The sequence below is a fragment of the Eucalyptus grandis genome, chromosome 11 (assembly GCF_016545825.1).
Source record: "Eucalyptus grandis isolate ANBG69807.140 chromosome 11, ASM1654582v1, whole genome shotgun sequence".
In the NCBI taxonomy this organism is placed as follows: domain Eukaryota; kingdom Viridiplantae; phylum Streptophyta; class Magnoliopsida; order Myrtales; family Myrtaceae; genus Eucalyptus; species Eucalyptus grandis.
The window spans coordinates 49,027,243-49,043,898 of NC_052622.1; the positions used below are offsets into that span (position 1 = coordinate 49,027,243).

The following is a 16,656-nucleotide window of genomic DNA, read 5'->3' on the forward strand; positions in this document are numbered from 1 at the left end:
TTTGATGTATATTCTCTTTCTTTTCATTAATTAGATATTCAATGTATTATAAATAGGGACTTATACAATGTAAATGAACACAGAAGAATACGTAAGAAATTACAAGTATTCTCTTATTCTTGGCCTATTTTTCCAACTCTGACATGGTATCAGAGCCACCCTCTCCAACCTAGCTTCCGCAATTCTACGAATTGCCTCTGTCCTCTTTCTGTTTTGCTTTTGCAAATCAAATCCTGCAAAACAAATAAGCCAATAGTAGAAATTCACCATTAGACATATCATTGCCAAGAACACCGAAGGAAACACTCCAGTAGAAGAAACCCCAGATTCACCTCAAAGCAGAATTCAGCCTTGGTTGACTCAACTGAAGAGGCGCATTCCACGACCCAAAACACTGCTAATCCAGTTCTTGCTCCAGCAAACGTTTCCGGCCTAGCCCAATGGCCACCAGTCCCGTGATTCCCTTTTTAGGGCCCATTGGGAATTGGGCCAAATCAGCCAGGGGCTTCATACGGCACATCTGAAGAAGGTTTTCGAGTTCTGGAGCCCAGCCCACTGAAGGAGGTTAGATTCCTCATAATGCTAGGATAGGCCAGGTGGGCTCAGGCCCAGGACCTGAATCCTATTCGTCGGATCAGGGAGCAAATCCCTACTTGAACATGGGACCCAGGTTTCTGCCCTTTGTCGTTCCAGTTATCAGCGACCGACCCAAGCCTAGCGACCCACTTTACACATCGCTGGACGACAGCCCCGAGCTACGGCTCATCTCCTTACAGCTCATCGGACCAGAAAATTATAATACGTGGGCTCAAGATCTATGGCGAGCGTTGGTGACAAACGACAAAGACGAGTTCATCAACAGAACTGTGGCCTTCCCGTCTGACGAGCGCTTGCAACGACATTGGTGCAGATGCAACCAGCTTGTGTGAACGTGGATCAGTAATTCTTGGCTCTCGAGGTGGCCATCGAACTTCCACCAACTAAGATTCGAAAACGATATGGGATAACATCTGCAAGATGTACGGAAAACTTGACTGGGCTAAGATCTTCTCGCTCACCCAAGCCGCGTCTGAACTGAAACAAGGAAATCAGTTCGTTACAACGTGTTTCAGCTGGCTTTCAGCCCTCTGGAATGAACTCAAAGCTACTGAGGAGAAGCTTGAGGGACTGAAAGAAACGCTTTGACAATATCGGGCCGTACGAGAAAGGGAAAAGGCAACTCGGTTCTTACTAATCTTAAATGAAAGCTACTCACATTTCAGGTCGCAAATACTTGCAATGGAGTCACCGCCACCGCTCAGGCGGATCTACCAATTGGCGGTCCAAGAGGAGTGCCAGAGGATGGCAGCGGTTGGGCATGGACGAATCGGAGATGGAGTCGCCTTCGTTGCCCTCGAATATGGGTTTTCACCGATCAGCAACTCCTCACCAACATTCACCACCCTTGGATTTGCCCTCTCACCGATCGGCGACTCCTCACATGCTCTCTCTCCGGTCGAATAGTCCTTCGGGTTCCATGGAGAGAACCCCCCACGAGTGGTTGCAAGAATGAAAGAAGAAGAAAGGAACCCTACCTTTTTTCAGATGGACGACTCAATCCACATTTCGGATCTGACAGCTATTATTCAGCTATGGTTTCAGTTGAATCCAATGGCTCCCAACATGGCATGATGGCATCTTCTTTTAAGGGATCCTATGGTCCTCGTAATGCCACATCATCCCTGAAGGAAAATACTAAAGGAAAAGGGAAATTGTATTGCAACTATTGCAAACGCCCTCATCACATGGTGGAAACATGTTGGAAATTGCACGATAAACCCAAGAAGAAGGGAAAGAAGGAATCTTCGGCTAATCAAGTCACTAGGCACAATATCAATTAGTCAATTACTCAAAATCAGTATCAGCAAATCATGAGGACCATGAAATAGCTGGAAATATCTAATAATAGGGCAGGTTTCTCAGGTACTTCACATTGTCTCAACTCTATTTCTCATGATGCATGGATAATTGATTCAAGTGCTAGTGATCACATTATTTGTAATGAAAGTTTCTTTTCCCATACCCATAAATATATTTTCCCCGTCACAATGAAACTTCCAAACGGAAATACTACAAATGTCACAAAAATAGGGACAGTAAATCTTAGTCCTTCCATTACCCTTCGAAATGTGATTTATATCCCTCGGTTTGAATTCAATCTTATCTCGAGTATCAAAGGCCTGTGAGGATAATTCATGCTGCATCATCTTCAATTTCGACACTTGTTTTTTTCAAGCCCTTTCGACTGGCAAACTAATGGACTTGGATAGTCTTTCACAAGGATTGTATTTTTGGACAAATTTTCCCAAATTTTTTTATTTATCATGTATTTCCGTGAATAAAAAATAATTGTGTAACATTGTTGCCAATGATAAAGTTATAATTTCTCATTGACATTTTGGTCACTGTGCTTTCTCTCCACATCCTCAATGTAATGTTTGTCATCTTGCAAAGCAATCACATGCCCCCTTTTTCCACGAGCAAATCTCGAACTAAAGATAATTTCTCTTTAATTCATGTAGACATTTGGGGGCCCTATCATATTCCACATCGTGATGGGTCTCGTTTCTTTCTCACTAATGTAGATGATCATTCTTGTGCTACATGGGTCTTTCTTATGCAGTCAAAGAGTCAAGCCCTTTCTTACTTAAAAGATTTCTTCACTTTAATGAAAAATCAGTTTGGAAAATCTATTCAACTTATTCGAACATATAATGAGAAAGAATTTTCTAGTCATGACTGTCCTCTCATGGAATTCTACATGAAAGTACATGCACGTATACGCCTCAATAAAATGGGGTTGTTGAGTGTAAACACCGCCATCTTTTGAAAGCCGCATGTGCCCTTAAATTTCAAGCTTTCATTCTTGAGACTTTCTGGGGAGATTATATGGTCATAGCAGCTTACCTGATCAATCGCATGCCAACTAAGGTTCTCAATGGATGCACACCTTTTCAAGTTCTATTTGGAAAGAAGCCTGAAGTTAATCACTTGAAATTTTTTGGCTATTTATGTTATGTTACTGCCTTGGGTTATCATAACAAGATGAGTCCTCGAGCTAGACGATGCATTTTTATGGGATATCCAACTTTCCAAGAAGGTTATTGTGTCTTTGAACCATCGATGGGTAACTTTTTCATAAGTAGAGACATCGTTTTCCATGAAGACATTTTTCCTTTTCAGGATGAGGCATCTTCAAGTGAACCTCCAAGCTTAAATCAACATAACATAAATTTTATATTTGAGGAAGATTTATCGCCTAATTCCCACTCTATGTGTGTGTGTGTGTGTGTGTCCCGACTTTTTCTCCAGTGATCGAAACCAATGCAGTTTCTCCATCTACCCTAGAGTACTTAGCTACAGAGTCTACAGTGCCAATTGAAGAGAAATTTGATTCAGAACAATTGTCTTCTCAGTCTATTTCTAAAATATCATCTTCTACACCTGATCGTATTCCTCCACGACGATCAAGAAGGATCACTCGTCTCCCCACTTGGACAAAGGACTATGTTTGTGTGTCTATCAACTCATCAAGTACCCCATATCCTACCTTCTCTTATGTCTCGTTTGATCACTTGTCTATGGAGCATGCTACATCAGTTGTATCTCAGAGGAAATAGAGCCATCATCCTATGATGTGGCTGCTCGTGATCCACGATGACAGAAGGCTATGGAAGCTGAATTGCATGCCTTGATAGAGAATCACACATGGGATATAGTTCCATTACATGTTGATCGTAAACCAATTGGCTACAAATGGGTATATAAGATCAAGTACAAGGCTGATGGTTATGTTGAACGCTATAAGGCTCACTTAGTGGTAAAAGCCTTTACGCAATGTGAAGATTTTGACTACCACGAGACATTCTCTCCGATTGCGAAGGATGTCACTATTTGTTCCTTCCTTTCCGTTGCTTCTCTTCGAGACTAGGAACTACATCAAATGGATGTCCATAATGCTTTTCTTCATGGAGATCTTGATGAGAAAATATATATGGATCTTCCATCGGGATTACGGCGACAGGGGGAGTTTGGAGTGTGTCGTCTCCGTAAGTCCCTTTATAGGCTCAAGCAAGCTTCTTGTCAATGGTATGCAAAGTTTACTTCAGCTCTTATAGCCATTGGTTTCAAGCAATCCAAGCATGATTATGCCCTATTATCTTGGACAAAAGGTACGTCTTCAATCTACCTGATGATATATGTTGATAACATACTTATTATGAGGAACGATGAATTGGGCATAAAGAAACTTAAGGAATATTTGCAATCTAGCTTTCGTATTAAAGATTTAGGACCTCCCAAGTATTTCCTTGGTATTGGGATTGCTTGTTCAGAACTAGGAATCTCTCTTAGTCAACGGAAATTTGTGCTAGAGATCATATTAAAAGCCGGCTTATGAGGATGTAAACCGGTGTCATTCCTATCAATCAGAACATCAAGTTGACTACCGTTGACTACAACACTAGATCATCTTGTAAGATCAACGACCCTCTGCTTGAAGATCCATCCCGCTATCCAAGGCTCGTAGGGAAACTTATATATCTCACTATAACTAGGCCAAACATATGTTATGCTGTACAAACACTTGGTCAATTTATGCATAACCCAAAGGAATCTCACATGAATGCAGTCTTGAAGGTTATAAAATATTTGAAGAGATGTCCAGGTCTTGGAATACTCCTCTCTCAAGATTTCAATTTAGAAATGGCTGATTATTGTGACACAGATTATGCCACATGCCCCATGAGTTGAAGATCAATCACTGGTTTTTGTATTAAGTTGGGAAAGTCATTGCTTTCGTGGAAGATGAAAGAAGCAATCAATTGTATCACTATTATCCACTAAAGCTGAATATCGAGCTATAGCTAAAACCATTTGTGAAATAGTTTGGATACAAGGCTTGCTTTTAGATCTTGGGATACAAGTCAAAAGGCCAACGAACTTATATTGTGACAATGATGCAGCACTCAAACTTGCAGCAAATCCCATTTTTCATGAGAGAATGAAACACATTGAAGTAGATTGCCACTAGACTCGAGACAAGATCCAAGAAGGAGTAATCAAGACAGATGGAATTTGAACCACAAAACAGCCTGCTGATATTTTTACCAAACCATTATGTCAAATACAACACGCATATCTACTAAGCAAACTGGACGTCTTGGATAAATATCAGCCACCAACTTAAGAGGGAGTATTGGAGATATGCAAGGATCAAGCTAAAGATTATGATTGATCAATCCATGATTACAAGAGATTATTTTTGATTAATTATGTCAATCTGTGATTGGATTTGATTTGATGTATCTTTTCTTTCTTTTCCTTAGGTAGATATTCAATGTATTATAAATAGGGGCTTATACAATGTAAATGTACATAGAAGAATACATAAGAAATTACAAGTATTCTCTTATTCTTGGCCTATTTTTCCAACTTTGACAACAAAAAAAATAGAAAGAAAAATGTTAGACGAGGGTCTGTAGGGTGCCGCCTCATCCCACGATCGTCGAGAAGAGTCAATAGGGCCTCGGAATTGGCTTGCAGAGTTGCCAATGGCTGTCCATTTTCACCGACATGATGCTCGCCCAAATCTACTGGAGGATCATCGTCCTCTCCAGATGTTATCCGACCAATTTTGGCTTGAAATTGCCCACACAAACATTGTCTATTCTAAATGGCATGATCAGCATTAGCGCAATTTTTTTTAATAATAATTATTTTGGTTAATTATTTTGGTTCTTTGGGTGAGGGCCAACAAACCCTCACCAATAAATAGTGAGGGCTATAATCTTTAATATCAATTGGGGAGGGCTACCTCGCTAACAAAAAATAATAAAAAGTGCATTTTTTAGTTATATAAATTATTTATGTTAGCGTCGGCACGCATATAGGACAGGCGACGTTTATATTATCGATTTCTGATTAAAATTGGCGGAAAGGACACATGGTAAAAATGTTTATGATTAAATAGACATAATTGAAATGTTTAATACTGAATTAGTGCAATTGTAATAGATTTAATGATTTTTTTTGTACATTTTCTCAATGTAAGAGTCAATCTATGCATCTAATTTTTCCGATTTTCCTTTTATGATATTTTACTTTAGATCTCGTTTTAGCTAGTTTTATCCAATAATTGGGCCCAATACAACGTGTTTTGGGAACCATTGCGTGCTACGGTTGTCGCCATTCCACCCGGCCTAAGTCCATCGTAAGCGGAGGTTCCTTTTCGAGGGTACGATGTTCGCAAGCGCCTCTCCCTCGAAGCTGTTCCACGGGGTCCGCTTCGTTCTTCCGGCTTCGATCCTGATGTTTGACGAGATGTACTATAACTTGTCCGGTTGGGAGAGCGTGTGCTCGTTTCTGCAATCGAGTCTAATTCATTATTTGACATATTTCCTTCGATTGGTTTTGAACGTGTAGGTTTTGTCGAAGCCTGTCGATGGCGGTGGGGTTGATGCCGATGGATACGGTCTGAATTGCAGTCACGTGATTGTTGACAAAAATTGCTTACATGAGTTTGTCTCTGCATTTCTTAAATGAAACAATTTTTTTTTTTTTTATATTGGTTCTACTTTATTTTTATTCAATCTCTCACTCTTAAATGGAAGCGTGTGCTTTTATCGCCGAGTGTAAGATTTTAATGGGCTTGTTTAAAGATATCATACTAGTACATTGTGCTAGGGAAGCCAATTTTGTAGTGGATCGGGTCGCTAAAGCCCAACGTCATAAGATTTTACGAGGTAATTGGATTTTTAAATCTCCTCAAATCTTATAGAATATTTTATAAACCCATCTTTCTTATCATTTAGTTGTTACTCATAAGTAACAAAGGCTAGTTTTTTCGACAAAAAAAAAATGATATTTGAGAATTCGAGTAATGACATGTAAATATGCTTAAATTTTTTTTTTTACATCTCTGAAATTTAAAATAATTTTTGCTCAATTTTTAAATCAAAGAGAAATGGTGCATTTGTGTTTGTGTTTTTGTTCAAAAATTGTTTGGAACAGAAATAAAAAATTATTTATGTTCCGAAGAACAATTTTGACCAAAAACACATTTGGTAAATTTGTTCCGAAATAAAAAATGAATAGAAACACATTTGGTAAATTTATATTCTTTTTTTGTTTCTTTTAATTTTTTAATATTTTTATTTTATTTTTCATTATTTTTTTTTTCTTTTTTCTTTTTTGGCGGTCGCCGAGCCATGCCGAGGCCGCGATTGGCCAATGAGGGCGGCCTCACTCGCCACGGCGAGGCTCGCCGGCCCCCGGTGAGGCTCGGCCACGCCTTGGTTGGGCGAGCTCGGGCTCGCCCAAATCCGGCGAGGCCGAGTGTCACCGGTGTGGGCGAGGCTCGGCCTGCGGCCACCGCCAAGCGACGCCGAACCTCGCGGTGGCCCGGGCGACGCTCGAGACTCACCACCGGATCTGGCGAGCTCAAGCTCACCTAGCTGGGTGAGCCAAGCCGCCTGGAAGAAAAAAAAAAGCCGAAGAAAAGAAAGGAGAGAGAATTTGTTCTTCAACGTTTCTAAAACAAAAAAAACAACTTTTTTTTTTTTATTTCCGTTGTAAAGAAGAAAAAATAGATTTTAAATAAAAACACAAACAAACACGTTTTTGTTTTTTTTTTGTTTTTGAAACAAAAAAAAAAATTTTTGTTTATAAACAAAAAAATTTTTGCTTATAAACAGAAAAAAATAAACACAATCATGCACGCAAAGCGACAGTCGTAACTCGCAAGCAATTAACGGGGATGAAAGACACTGAAACGGATGCAGCACGTGCCCACCGATGTCCGCCTCGCCCGTGTCCCAATTGAGCGCACGTACGTGGCGCCTAACACGTGCGGAGATGCAAAATTTTTCCCTCTCGCTCCCGCCACGAAAGTAAAATCAAACGAAAATAAGAAAAAAGAAGTGGAAAAACCCAAAAGATTTTCCCTCCATCCTCTCTCTCTCTCTCTCTGTCTCTCTCTAGAACAACAGTTCACACTTTCCGCTATTGCTCTCTCTCTTCCTCCGCAAGCTTCTCCTTCCCTCACCACCGTCGTCCTCCGTCCACCGTCCACCGTCCACCGTCCATTACAAGAACCCTCGTTTCCTTTCCTCCAATTTCCTCTGCAAACGCTTCGCCTCCTCTCTTGCCCGACGCCTTCAGGGCCTACTTTTTTCGCCGTTTCGTCGGGACCTGAATCCGCCGCCGTGAGAGGAGGACGATGCTCGAAAGCGCCTCTCCTTCGAAGCCCTTCGACGGCGTCCGCTTCGTTCTGCTCGGCTTCGATCCCAACGTTCGACAAGATGTACTGAAATTTGTCCTCTTTTTTTTTTTTTTTGTCTCTTTTGGTAGTGAGAGCTTGTTCGTTTGGCATTTTCTGCGAATGAGTCTGATTCGCTGTTTGACGAATGAAATTGTAGGTTTTGTTGAAGCTTGTTGATGGCGGCGGGGTTGACGCGGGTGGATACGGTCCGAATTGCAGTCATTTGATCGTTGATAGAATTGTTTACGTGAGTTTCTTTCATCTCCGCGTTTGCTTTTCACCTTTTTTTTTTTTTTTTTTTTTTTTTTTTTTTTTATTAATCTAAATCCGGAGTCTCGTCTTGGATTCGTTTAATCAGCAATTTGTTCTGATACTTCATGTTCAAACTCATATGCCGACCAATAGGATGATCCCGCGTGTGTCGCTGCTCAGAAAGATGGCAAGGTAGTCGTCACTGGCTTGTGGGTCGATCACAGCTATGACATCGGAATGCCTGTTGATGCTTCATCGGTACGATGCTGTATTTTATTGTTCTGATTTTGGTATCTTCAATTCTTTTTTGATTTGATTGATTGTATAAGTCCATCATCGCTATTAGGATTATGTTTGGCTGTCATTCGGATCACATGTATGCTAGTGGCGCATACTTTGCTTTCAGCTTATTCATGACTCAGAACAGACTTGTCTTAACAAACCCTCTAATGTCTAGTGAATTTCTTTTTGGCCATTCAACCTCACAGAATATGCAAATCTCAAAGTACTTTAAATGATCCTAGATAAACTAGCTGATTTGCCCAGTTTGGGGACCACTGCCATTAGCCAAGTCTTGTCTTGCTAAGCTGGAATAAGTTTGTGGTCTGTGATGTTAGTCAGATGTTGATTTGACAATCCTTTTGTGTAGACTGCAGTAAGCAGTTTCTCTGGAGACCGAAATGTTCTGTAGTGCTTAACTGTCCTTTCCGCTAGGATTTGTATGAACTACCTGGAAAAATTCCAGTTCTTAGGTGCCATGTCCGGAGATGGTTAAAGTTACTATCTCCTCCATGTAATATTCTTATTCTCTTTTTATGCCGGGTCAGTAGTAGTAATTTAGACAGCACGTGAGGGTCAATGGGCTTGGTTTGATTTCAGGATGGTTGTATAGGAGAATGTTGCTACTAATGATATTCATAAATGCGATAGTTTCACTCAATCCTTTATTGGCAAACATTTCTCCGTTTCCCCTGTCTAATCATTCAACTCCCAAATTATTCTTTCATTACAACAAAATATAAAATTAATCGTGATTAATTGTCAATTTAATTTCATCCCTTGACTCATAATTTTTCTGACCTTCAGAAATTAGTCACACCAAACGTAGCTGGAATCCTGTTTTAGAAGAAACCCTTCAAACGTATTTCTACCTTTGAAATGAAACCTACAATCATAATGGCTTGTTCATCATGCTTTTCATACAATTTTCTTGCTCATCTTCTCAATGCTTGCTATGCAACTTGCTTGTAAACAGATTATGTACAGGCCTCTGAAAGATTTGAATGGAATACCTGGTGCTGAAGGTCTAATCATGTGCTTAACTGGTTATCAACGGCAAGATCGAGATGACATAATGGTAAAGGTCATTCTTAGGGATTTAAGTACCAAGTGGGTTTTTTTATTGTACACTTTTATTTCTCTGCCAAAGTATAAATATGTGCCATAAAAAGTGGTTTGGTTATCATTGAAGTGCTTCATTTTTAATCTTTGCCATCTTTCCAGACAATGGTTGGGTTAATGGGAGCACAATTTTCTAAACCCCTGGTGGCAAACAAAGTTACCCACCTTATCTGCTACAAGTTTGAGGGTATGCAATAGCTTTCACTTAAGCTAATTCTGTGTGCCCCATTTATCTGTCTCTATAATGTTTTAACAACAATTTGGGTTGTTGTGCAATTTATGTTTTTTGTTCTAGATTTTGTTTTCTGAATTTGGTTTTTTCTATCTGAACTGTATACAATTTTGGAGGATGAGATGGAAGAATTATTGCTTAATCACAATGCTCTTCTTAGTAATAGTTCTCTATTGATTATTAGCCAACACTGACCAAACTCCTCCCTGACAGTCACACTCCTAGCAGGGAGTAATTGACTTGAACACTAGAGATGGTTGTCTTCAGCATATCTACGTATGCTGTCAGTCCTCGAAATCTCTTAAATGGAGTTGTGGCTTCTTAGAATGAATAGTGAATAATAATTGTGCTAGCATAAGAAAGTTGCTTTTGCAGTTGTCCGCATCTTATGTTCACATAGGCAGGGAAAATAATGGTTAATCATGGATCTCACTATGGCTGATCAGATCTTTCTTATGTTGCATTCAAAGCTTCTCCATCTTATGCACTGAATAATCCAGTGGTCTCTTTCATACAGGGGAGAAGTATGAGCTTGCCAAGAAAATAATGACAATAAAGCTTGTTAATCATCGTTGGTTAGAGGATTGGTATGTTAAAATTTCTGTTCTGCTAAAATTCCATGGCATGACATATCATTGGTATTAACTATTAATGAGCACATACCAAGTAAAGTGTTAGTATACCTTTTGATGAATCCTAGTACACACTCTAATTCCCTCCTTTTGCAGTTTAAGGGACTGGGAAATTCTTCCAGAAGATAACTATAGCAAGAGGTGAGATACTTGAATTTCCTTTCTTGTAGAAAACCGAGTTTAATTGATTATAGCCCATGCTTATACACTAGTATAAATCTTATGTGGATATGCTTCTTGAGAGAAGCTTGCATTGGTTGGAAAATATCTAGATACTTTTTTTCCCCTTTTGTCATTTTTTTTTTTTATCATTTCAATTCTCTGTTTCCACTTACTCTATTATGCAAGGAAAGGAGTGTGCTTGTTTGTTGTTCCATTTGCAAGTGATAAAATGTATAACTAGTACATGATCCATGTTTTTCCCACTAAAGATGTATTTTTCCTTTTTTCCCGGGGGGAAGGGAGTTGGGTCACCAACGAGTCAGTTGTGGTCAAAAGAGTTTAGACATGCCCCTCCTTTCTGGTTGGACTATTGGCGAACTTGACCTTTTATTATGTATTGCGGAAACGCTGCTATGCTCATGCATCACTTGACTTCAATTTGGGACAAACGCAGAGGAATAATTAAGAAACTCTGGTTCAATGACTGAATCTGATGTTTTTGTTAAAAAAACAACTAAGAGAAGATAAAGAAAGGAGCAACAGGAAGCAACAGTTTCGAGAGAATGAGACTAGTTTATATGGTTAGCACATTTTCTCTCTTTTCCTTAACTTCCCACTTACTGTTGCCTTACCAGGGTGGCAATGCCTTTTTTTTTCCCTTCTCATTTTGGCTTTCAATCCAAAAATTTCCACTCTTTTCTCTACAACTATTTTTAACTTGCCTTGGCTGTGTCTAACTTTAAATTCTTATGTGAATATACTAGAGACAAATAATGTGTACTTTTGTGTTCTATGAAATATGTAACTGAGTTTGGCATATACATATTTAATATTCTGTGATCACTTGTCATTACAGTGGCTATGAGTTGGAAATGGTGGCAGAAGCTAAAGATTCTGAAGAAGAGGCTGAAGAAAAGCAACCTAGGGAAAATGCTGAACATAGGAGTCCTTCTAATTCGAAAGTTGGGATCTCTAGCTCCTCTGTGCCTTTGTCTGCAGCTAAGTCATCAAAAGCACCCACAGGTTTAAATGAAATGGAAGGTCAATCAACTAGTGCTAAGTACTTGTCATGTACTCCAACTAAGGTGGCAGAAAGCCTGTCAGTCAGGAATGACCTTAATCATCTTCCAATATCCATTTCTCATCATGTAAGTCCTTTACAAACTGCAACTTCTGGTAGTCTAACTGAAGTGAAACAGAAAACTCCTGCGTCGAGCAGGAGCAAGGAACCATGTGCTTCCAGAAGCATTGAGGCATCTGAGCTTGATGCTGAGCATAGTGCTTTGAGTTACTCAAGGAAAGCTCCAAGGAGAACCTCATTTCCTCCACAAGCTGTAGAGGGATCAGCTGATGCAAATTCTTCTCTCAGAATACGTCCACGCAAATTAGATGGTGATATTGAAAACTCATCCTTCAAAGCCAAAGACAGGGATGGCGTTGGTTCTACTTGTATCTACACTCCTTCACAAAATCTGGAGGCACACTGTGAAGAGTCAAAAGGTACAGTTGCCCAAAAGAGGCCTGACGTTTCCCCGTCCCAAACGAGTTATTATGAAAAGCCATGCATCTCAGGGAGCCCTTTAACAGGTAGTAAAACTGAAGGATCCGAGGTAAGAGGATTGATTGATCATCATGGGGGAGCTCATGATCTTTTATATCCAAGAAATGGTGCCCATTATACAAATGAAACTGCTGATGTTAATATGGTGGAGAATAAATCTATATGCATTTCAACGAACAAGTCCAACAGGTCTAATGAAGAATCAGCAGCATGTCAGTTGCCTTTCGCAAATATTGTCAACTTTGATATGGAGAGAGATAAGAATGATGATGACAAGATAACTCAGACATCTTCTGGTGGACCGGGAAAGCTTGCCTCAATTAGCCTGACTGCCGTTGGACAAATTAATGTTGAAGAGCCTAGACATCAACCAGGGGAAGTTGGCAAGCAACCTTGGCTACAACCTGCTAAGATTTCGACCCCCACAAACCAGGCAATGGATGTTGAAGAGCCCTCTAAACCTACAAAATGTGATGCCCCCGAGAGTAACGGTGATAAAAATACTAAAACGCAGTCGCAGAAGAAGGTGGCTAAAAGAAAGACTTTGGGTTCTAAGACCAAGGTCAGTAAATCTGCAGACACAAAAGGCTCAATATGCCCAAGCAAGGCAGCTTCCTCAACTGATGCAAAGAGCTCTTCAAATGGCAGGGAAAGTACAGTTATTTCTGACAAATCTCCTGGCAATCACAGTGATATGGCTCATGCACAAAATGGTATTGCATCATTGGTGGGGGCGAAGGATATTATGCAAGCTGAGGATGGCATTAAGGATATTATGGATGAGGATACTGAGGCCCCTGAGGACAAGGATGATTGTGCTTTGGAGGAAGCAATAAATAAAGGAAATCCTGATGAATATCAGTTGATACAAAAAGAAGACGTGCATATGGAGGAGACTTCGAATTGTTTGGTGAAGGAAACAAATATCTCTAGTGATCACATGCCTGATGATGCTACTAAATCTAAAGGAGGTTCAAGCAAAGAAAAATCACTAAGGACCTATGGCAAAACTTATGGGCTAAAAAAGCCAAATTCGAGGGCAGCAATAGAAGGCAAAATTATTAAAGGAACTAAAAGTTCTACTGGTAAGAAGCGAAAGACAGTCCCTGATGATAATGGGAAACCGGGATGCAATGTTGGCTTGGATGGGGGAGCGTCATCTCTTCTGCATGAGGACCGAAGGGTGGAAGAGCACAATGGATTTGCATGTTCTTCAGGCACAGCGAAACCAAACAGATTTGAGAGCTCCACTGAAGTAGAGAAGGAGAACCAACCAGTTCTGAATGCGGACCATGGTATTAGTCAGGGCAAATTACAAAATCAGAAAGCCTCTGATAAATCAGGCAGAATGAATTGGCAAAATGATGAAGAGGCTAAAAAAAACTGTGGAAACTCAGTATTAGCAGAAACTCTCAACGGAAGAAGAACGGAACCTGCGTGGTTTATACTGAGTGGACATAGGCAAAAGAGGAAAGAATTTCAACAAGTTGTTCGACGTCTCAGAGGGAGATTATGTGCAAATTCCCATAAATGGTCATACCAGGCAACGCACTTCATATCTCCAGATCCTGTGCGCAGGACTGAGAAGTTTTTTGCAGCTGCTGCTTCTGGAAGGTGTTACTCTCTGCATGGCCTGCTCATTGCATTTTTCCTGCCGATGTTAGAATTCTTCGGCAGCTTTATTATAAGTATATCGCTAAGAAAATGAACAATTATGGCAAATATTAATTACACACATTACGAGAAAGTCGGTACATTACAGATTGTAACCATTTTTTAACTAGTAACGAAAAAGTGAGTCGGGGCACTTCTTAACTGAATTCCTTCTCTTATTTACGACCTGTCTAGAAGTTCACTTAACAAAGCGGAACCTTTCCTTTAATGGACAAGGACTAATCTCTCTAAGTATATGTCCATCTTATCTCTGGGCTCTGGGTTTTTCTGTCTTGCTGGGGCATGGCACTTTCCGGAGCATGTTCTTCATGATGAGAAGCCTGTTGTCTCATTTTGTTTTGTTTTTTGGGTGCAGGTGGATTCTGAAGCCTGAATATCTGACTGCTAGTAGTGAGGCAGGAAAGTTTCTGGCTGAGGACCCTTATGAATGGCACAAAAACGGCCTTAGCCAAGATGGTGCAATTAACTTTGAGGCTCCAAGAAAATGGCGGCTCTTAAGGGAGAGGACAGGACATGGTGCCTTCTATGACATGCGTATAATAATTTATGGCGAATGTATCACACCACCTCTGGTACGTTTCCTCCTATGCCAATGAGAACATCACATCACTTACAGCGTCTGACTTTTGGCACACAATAACTGTTAAAAGAAAGCTTTACGGCTTAGTTATCCATGATGTTTCATATAGTGGGACCTTTGAAAATTCCTATTTCTTATAGTGATGCTCTTGAATCTTACTGACCAGGACACACTGAAGCGTGTTGTGAAGGCTGGGGATGGGGCTATTCTAGCAACTTCTCCACCTTATGATCGGTTCCTTAACACCAGAGTTGACTTCGCCATCATCAGTCCTGGGATGCCACGAGTGGATGTGTGGGTCCAGGAATTCCTGAAGCATGAGATACCATGCATTGCGGCAGACTACCTAGTTGAGTACGTGTGCAAACCAGGATACTCACTCGAGAAGCATGTGTTGTACGGCACACATGCCTGGGCAGAGAAGTCGTTTTCCCGACTGCAGTCAAAGGCAAAAGAGGTGGTGAACTTAGCACCGCCAGACAATGGTGGAAGTGATATACGTTGCCAAGCTTGTGGTTCTTGTGATAGAGGGGAGGTGATGCTCATCTGTGGTGATGAGAGCGGTTCAGTTGGTTGTGGGATAGGCACTCATATTGATTGCTGTGATCCTCCACTCAAAGCTGTTCCAGAAGAGGATTGGCTTTGTCCAAGGTGTATCCAAAGTACAAAGAAAACCACAAAATCTGCTCCAAAAAGGAAACGTGGAACAGCGTCATCAAGGTGCAAGTGATCAATTTATGTTATGTTAAGACTCTGATCGTGTCAAGGTGGGAAATCTGTAAATTTTTGGGGGGTACGGGATAAAGGTAGAAATGCCAGGTTTAACATATTACTCCTAATAAGTTGCTTGATTCAAGTGCACCCCAGTTTTAACTGTAGTCATGTAGCGGAGAGAGTGACTACTCTTTTCTAGACTTGCTTGTTGATAGTCATGAAAGTCAGTCGCGGATTTGTTCCTTCACCGGCAATCTGTAATCCTGCAGCTTATTGCTGCATTAACCTGTGAAATGATCATTTATTCCCATGCATTTCTTGTGCTTTGAATGACTATCCATGTTTGTTTCTCTAAAGCAAGGATCTATTGTTAGTGCCAGTTACAAGTTGGAACAACGTCATAATTGTAGTCTTTTCTCCATTTAGAAATCGAGAAGGATCCAATTCAAGAAAGTTGGAAACTCAATGAAGAAAATTTGTTGGAATTAGTGACTCTCTCGATAAAAAGTTACCGATAGAAATTACTCATCCTCTTAGTTCTTCCTCTCATGTTTCTCTTCCAACGTCACTCTTTTCCTCGGTAGTCAGTAGGTGCCGATTGATAGAACCCGGAGTTCATCGGCTAGAAATGAAATCCATGGCTAAGAAGCTTGTCCTTCAAGACGTTTGTTCTTTGCCTCAAGTCCTCAGTCCTTAGCACAGGCCCCGCTTTTGGCCACAAGTCCCTCTCCAATTTCAGCATCTCTAAACAAAATGTCTTCTCTATCATTGTGTCCTCATCCTCACATCTGCATTGGTTGTGCGAAAATGGAAATGTATTGCAGAAGATTGCGTCGGTCTTTTCTTTACCCCATTTGAGAATATATAATCTTGATGCGACTAGCCATGCTTAATTGTTTATGCACGTTGATGATGACCGGCGAACAGATCGGCCTACCCGCCCAAGTGAACCCACCTCTTGTTTTGCCAGAAGAGAATAAAACGTGCTTCAATAATCGTCAAGAAAAGGAGAGATTGCTGAATAATGAATACGACATTTGGTAAACTAAGCATTTGATTATCTCGTCAACCGAATAATTAGTTGGGAAGCGTACAGTCTGTTTCCTGCCAGAAGTCACATGCAAATTAGATCGTTTTCACAAGGAGATT

The 16,656-nt window shown here is 40.4% G+C and overlaps 1 protein-coding gene and 1 long non-coding RNA gene across 3 annotated transcripts; one reads left to right on the plus strand and one right to left on the minus strand.

The window, feature by feature from the left end:
- Positions 1-1,626, minus strand: LOC120289479. Of its 2 annotated transcripts, XR_005547490.1 has the most exons (3): positions 1,256-1,621; positions 333-1,074; positions 1-233 (listed from the first exon to the last, which is right to left on the minus strand). It is a non-coding gene; the product is annotated as an uncharacterized LOC120289479 (long non-coding RNA). The 2 variants fall into 2 exon arrangements; XR_005547489.1 differs by having other exon boundaries at positions 1-1,074; positions 1,256-1,626.
- A 6,376-nt stretch (positions 1,627-8,002) lies between these two features.
- LOC104426812 (BRCT domain-containing protein At4g02110) lies at positions 8,003-15,821 on the plus strand. Its single transcript, XM_010039976.3, has 10 exons — positions 8,003-8,341; positions 8,457-8,546; positions 8,705-8,809; positions 9,807-9,908; positions 10,055-10,139; positions 10,702-10,771; positions 10,913-10,957; positions 11,835-14,153; positions 14,569-14,785; positions 14,960-15,821. The coding sequence occupies exons 1-10, from the start codon at positions 8,258-8,260 to the stop codon at positions 15,521-15,523; spliced, it is 3,681 nt and encodes a 1,226-aa protein (XP_010038278.2). The 5' UTR covers positions 8,003-8,257; the 3' UTR covers positions 15,524-15,821.
- Positions 15,822-16,656: the final 835 nt, after the last annotated feature.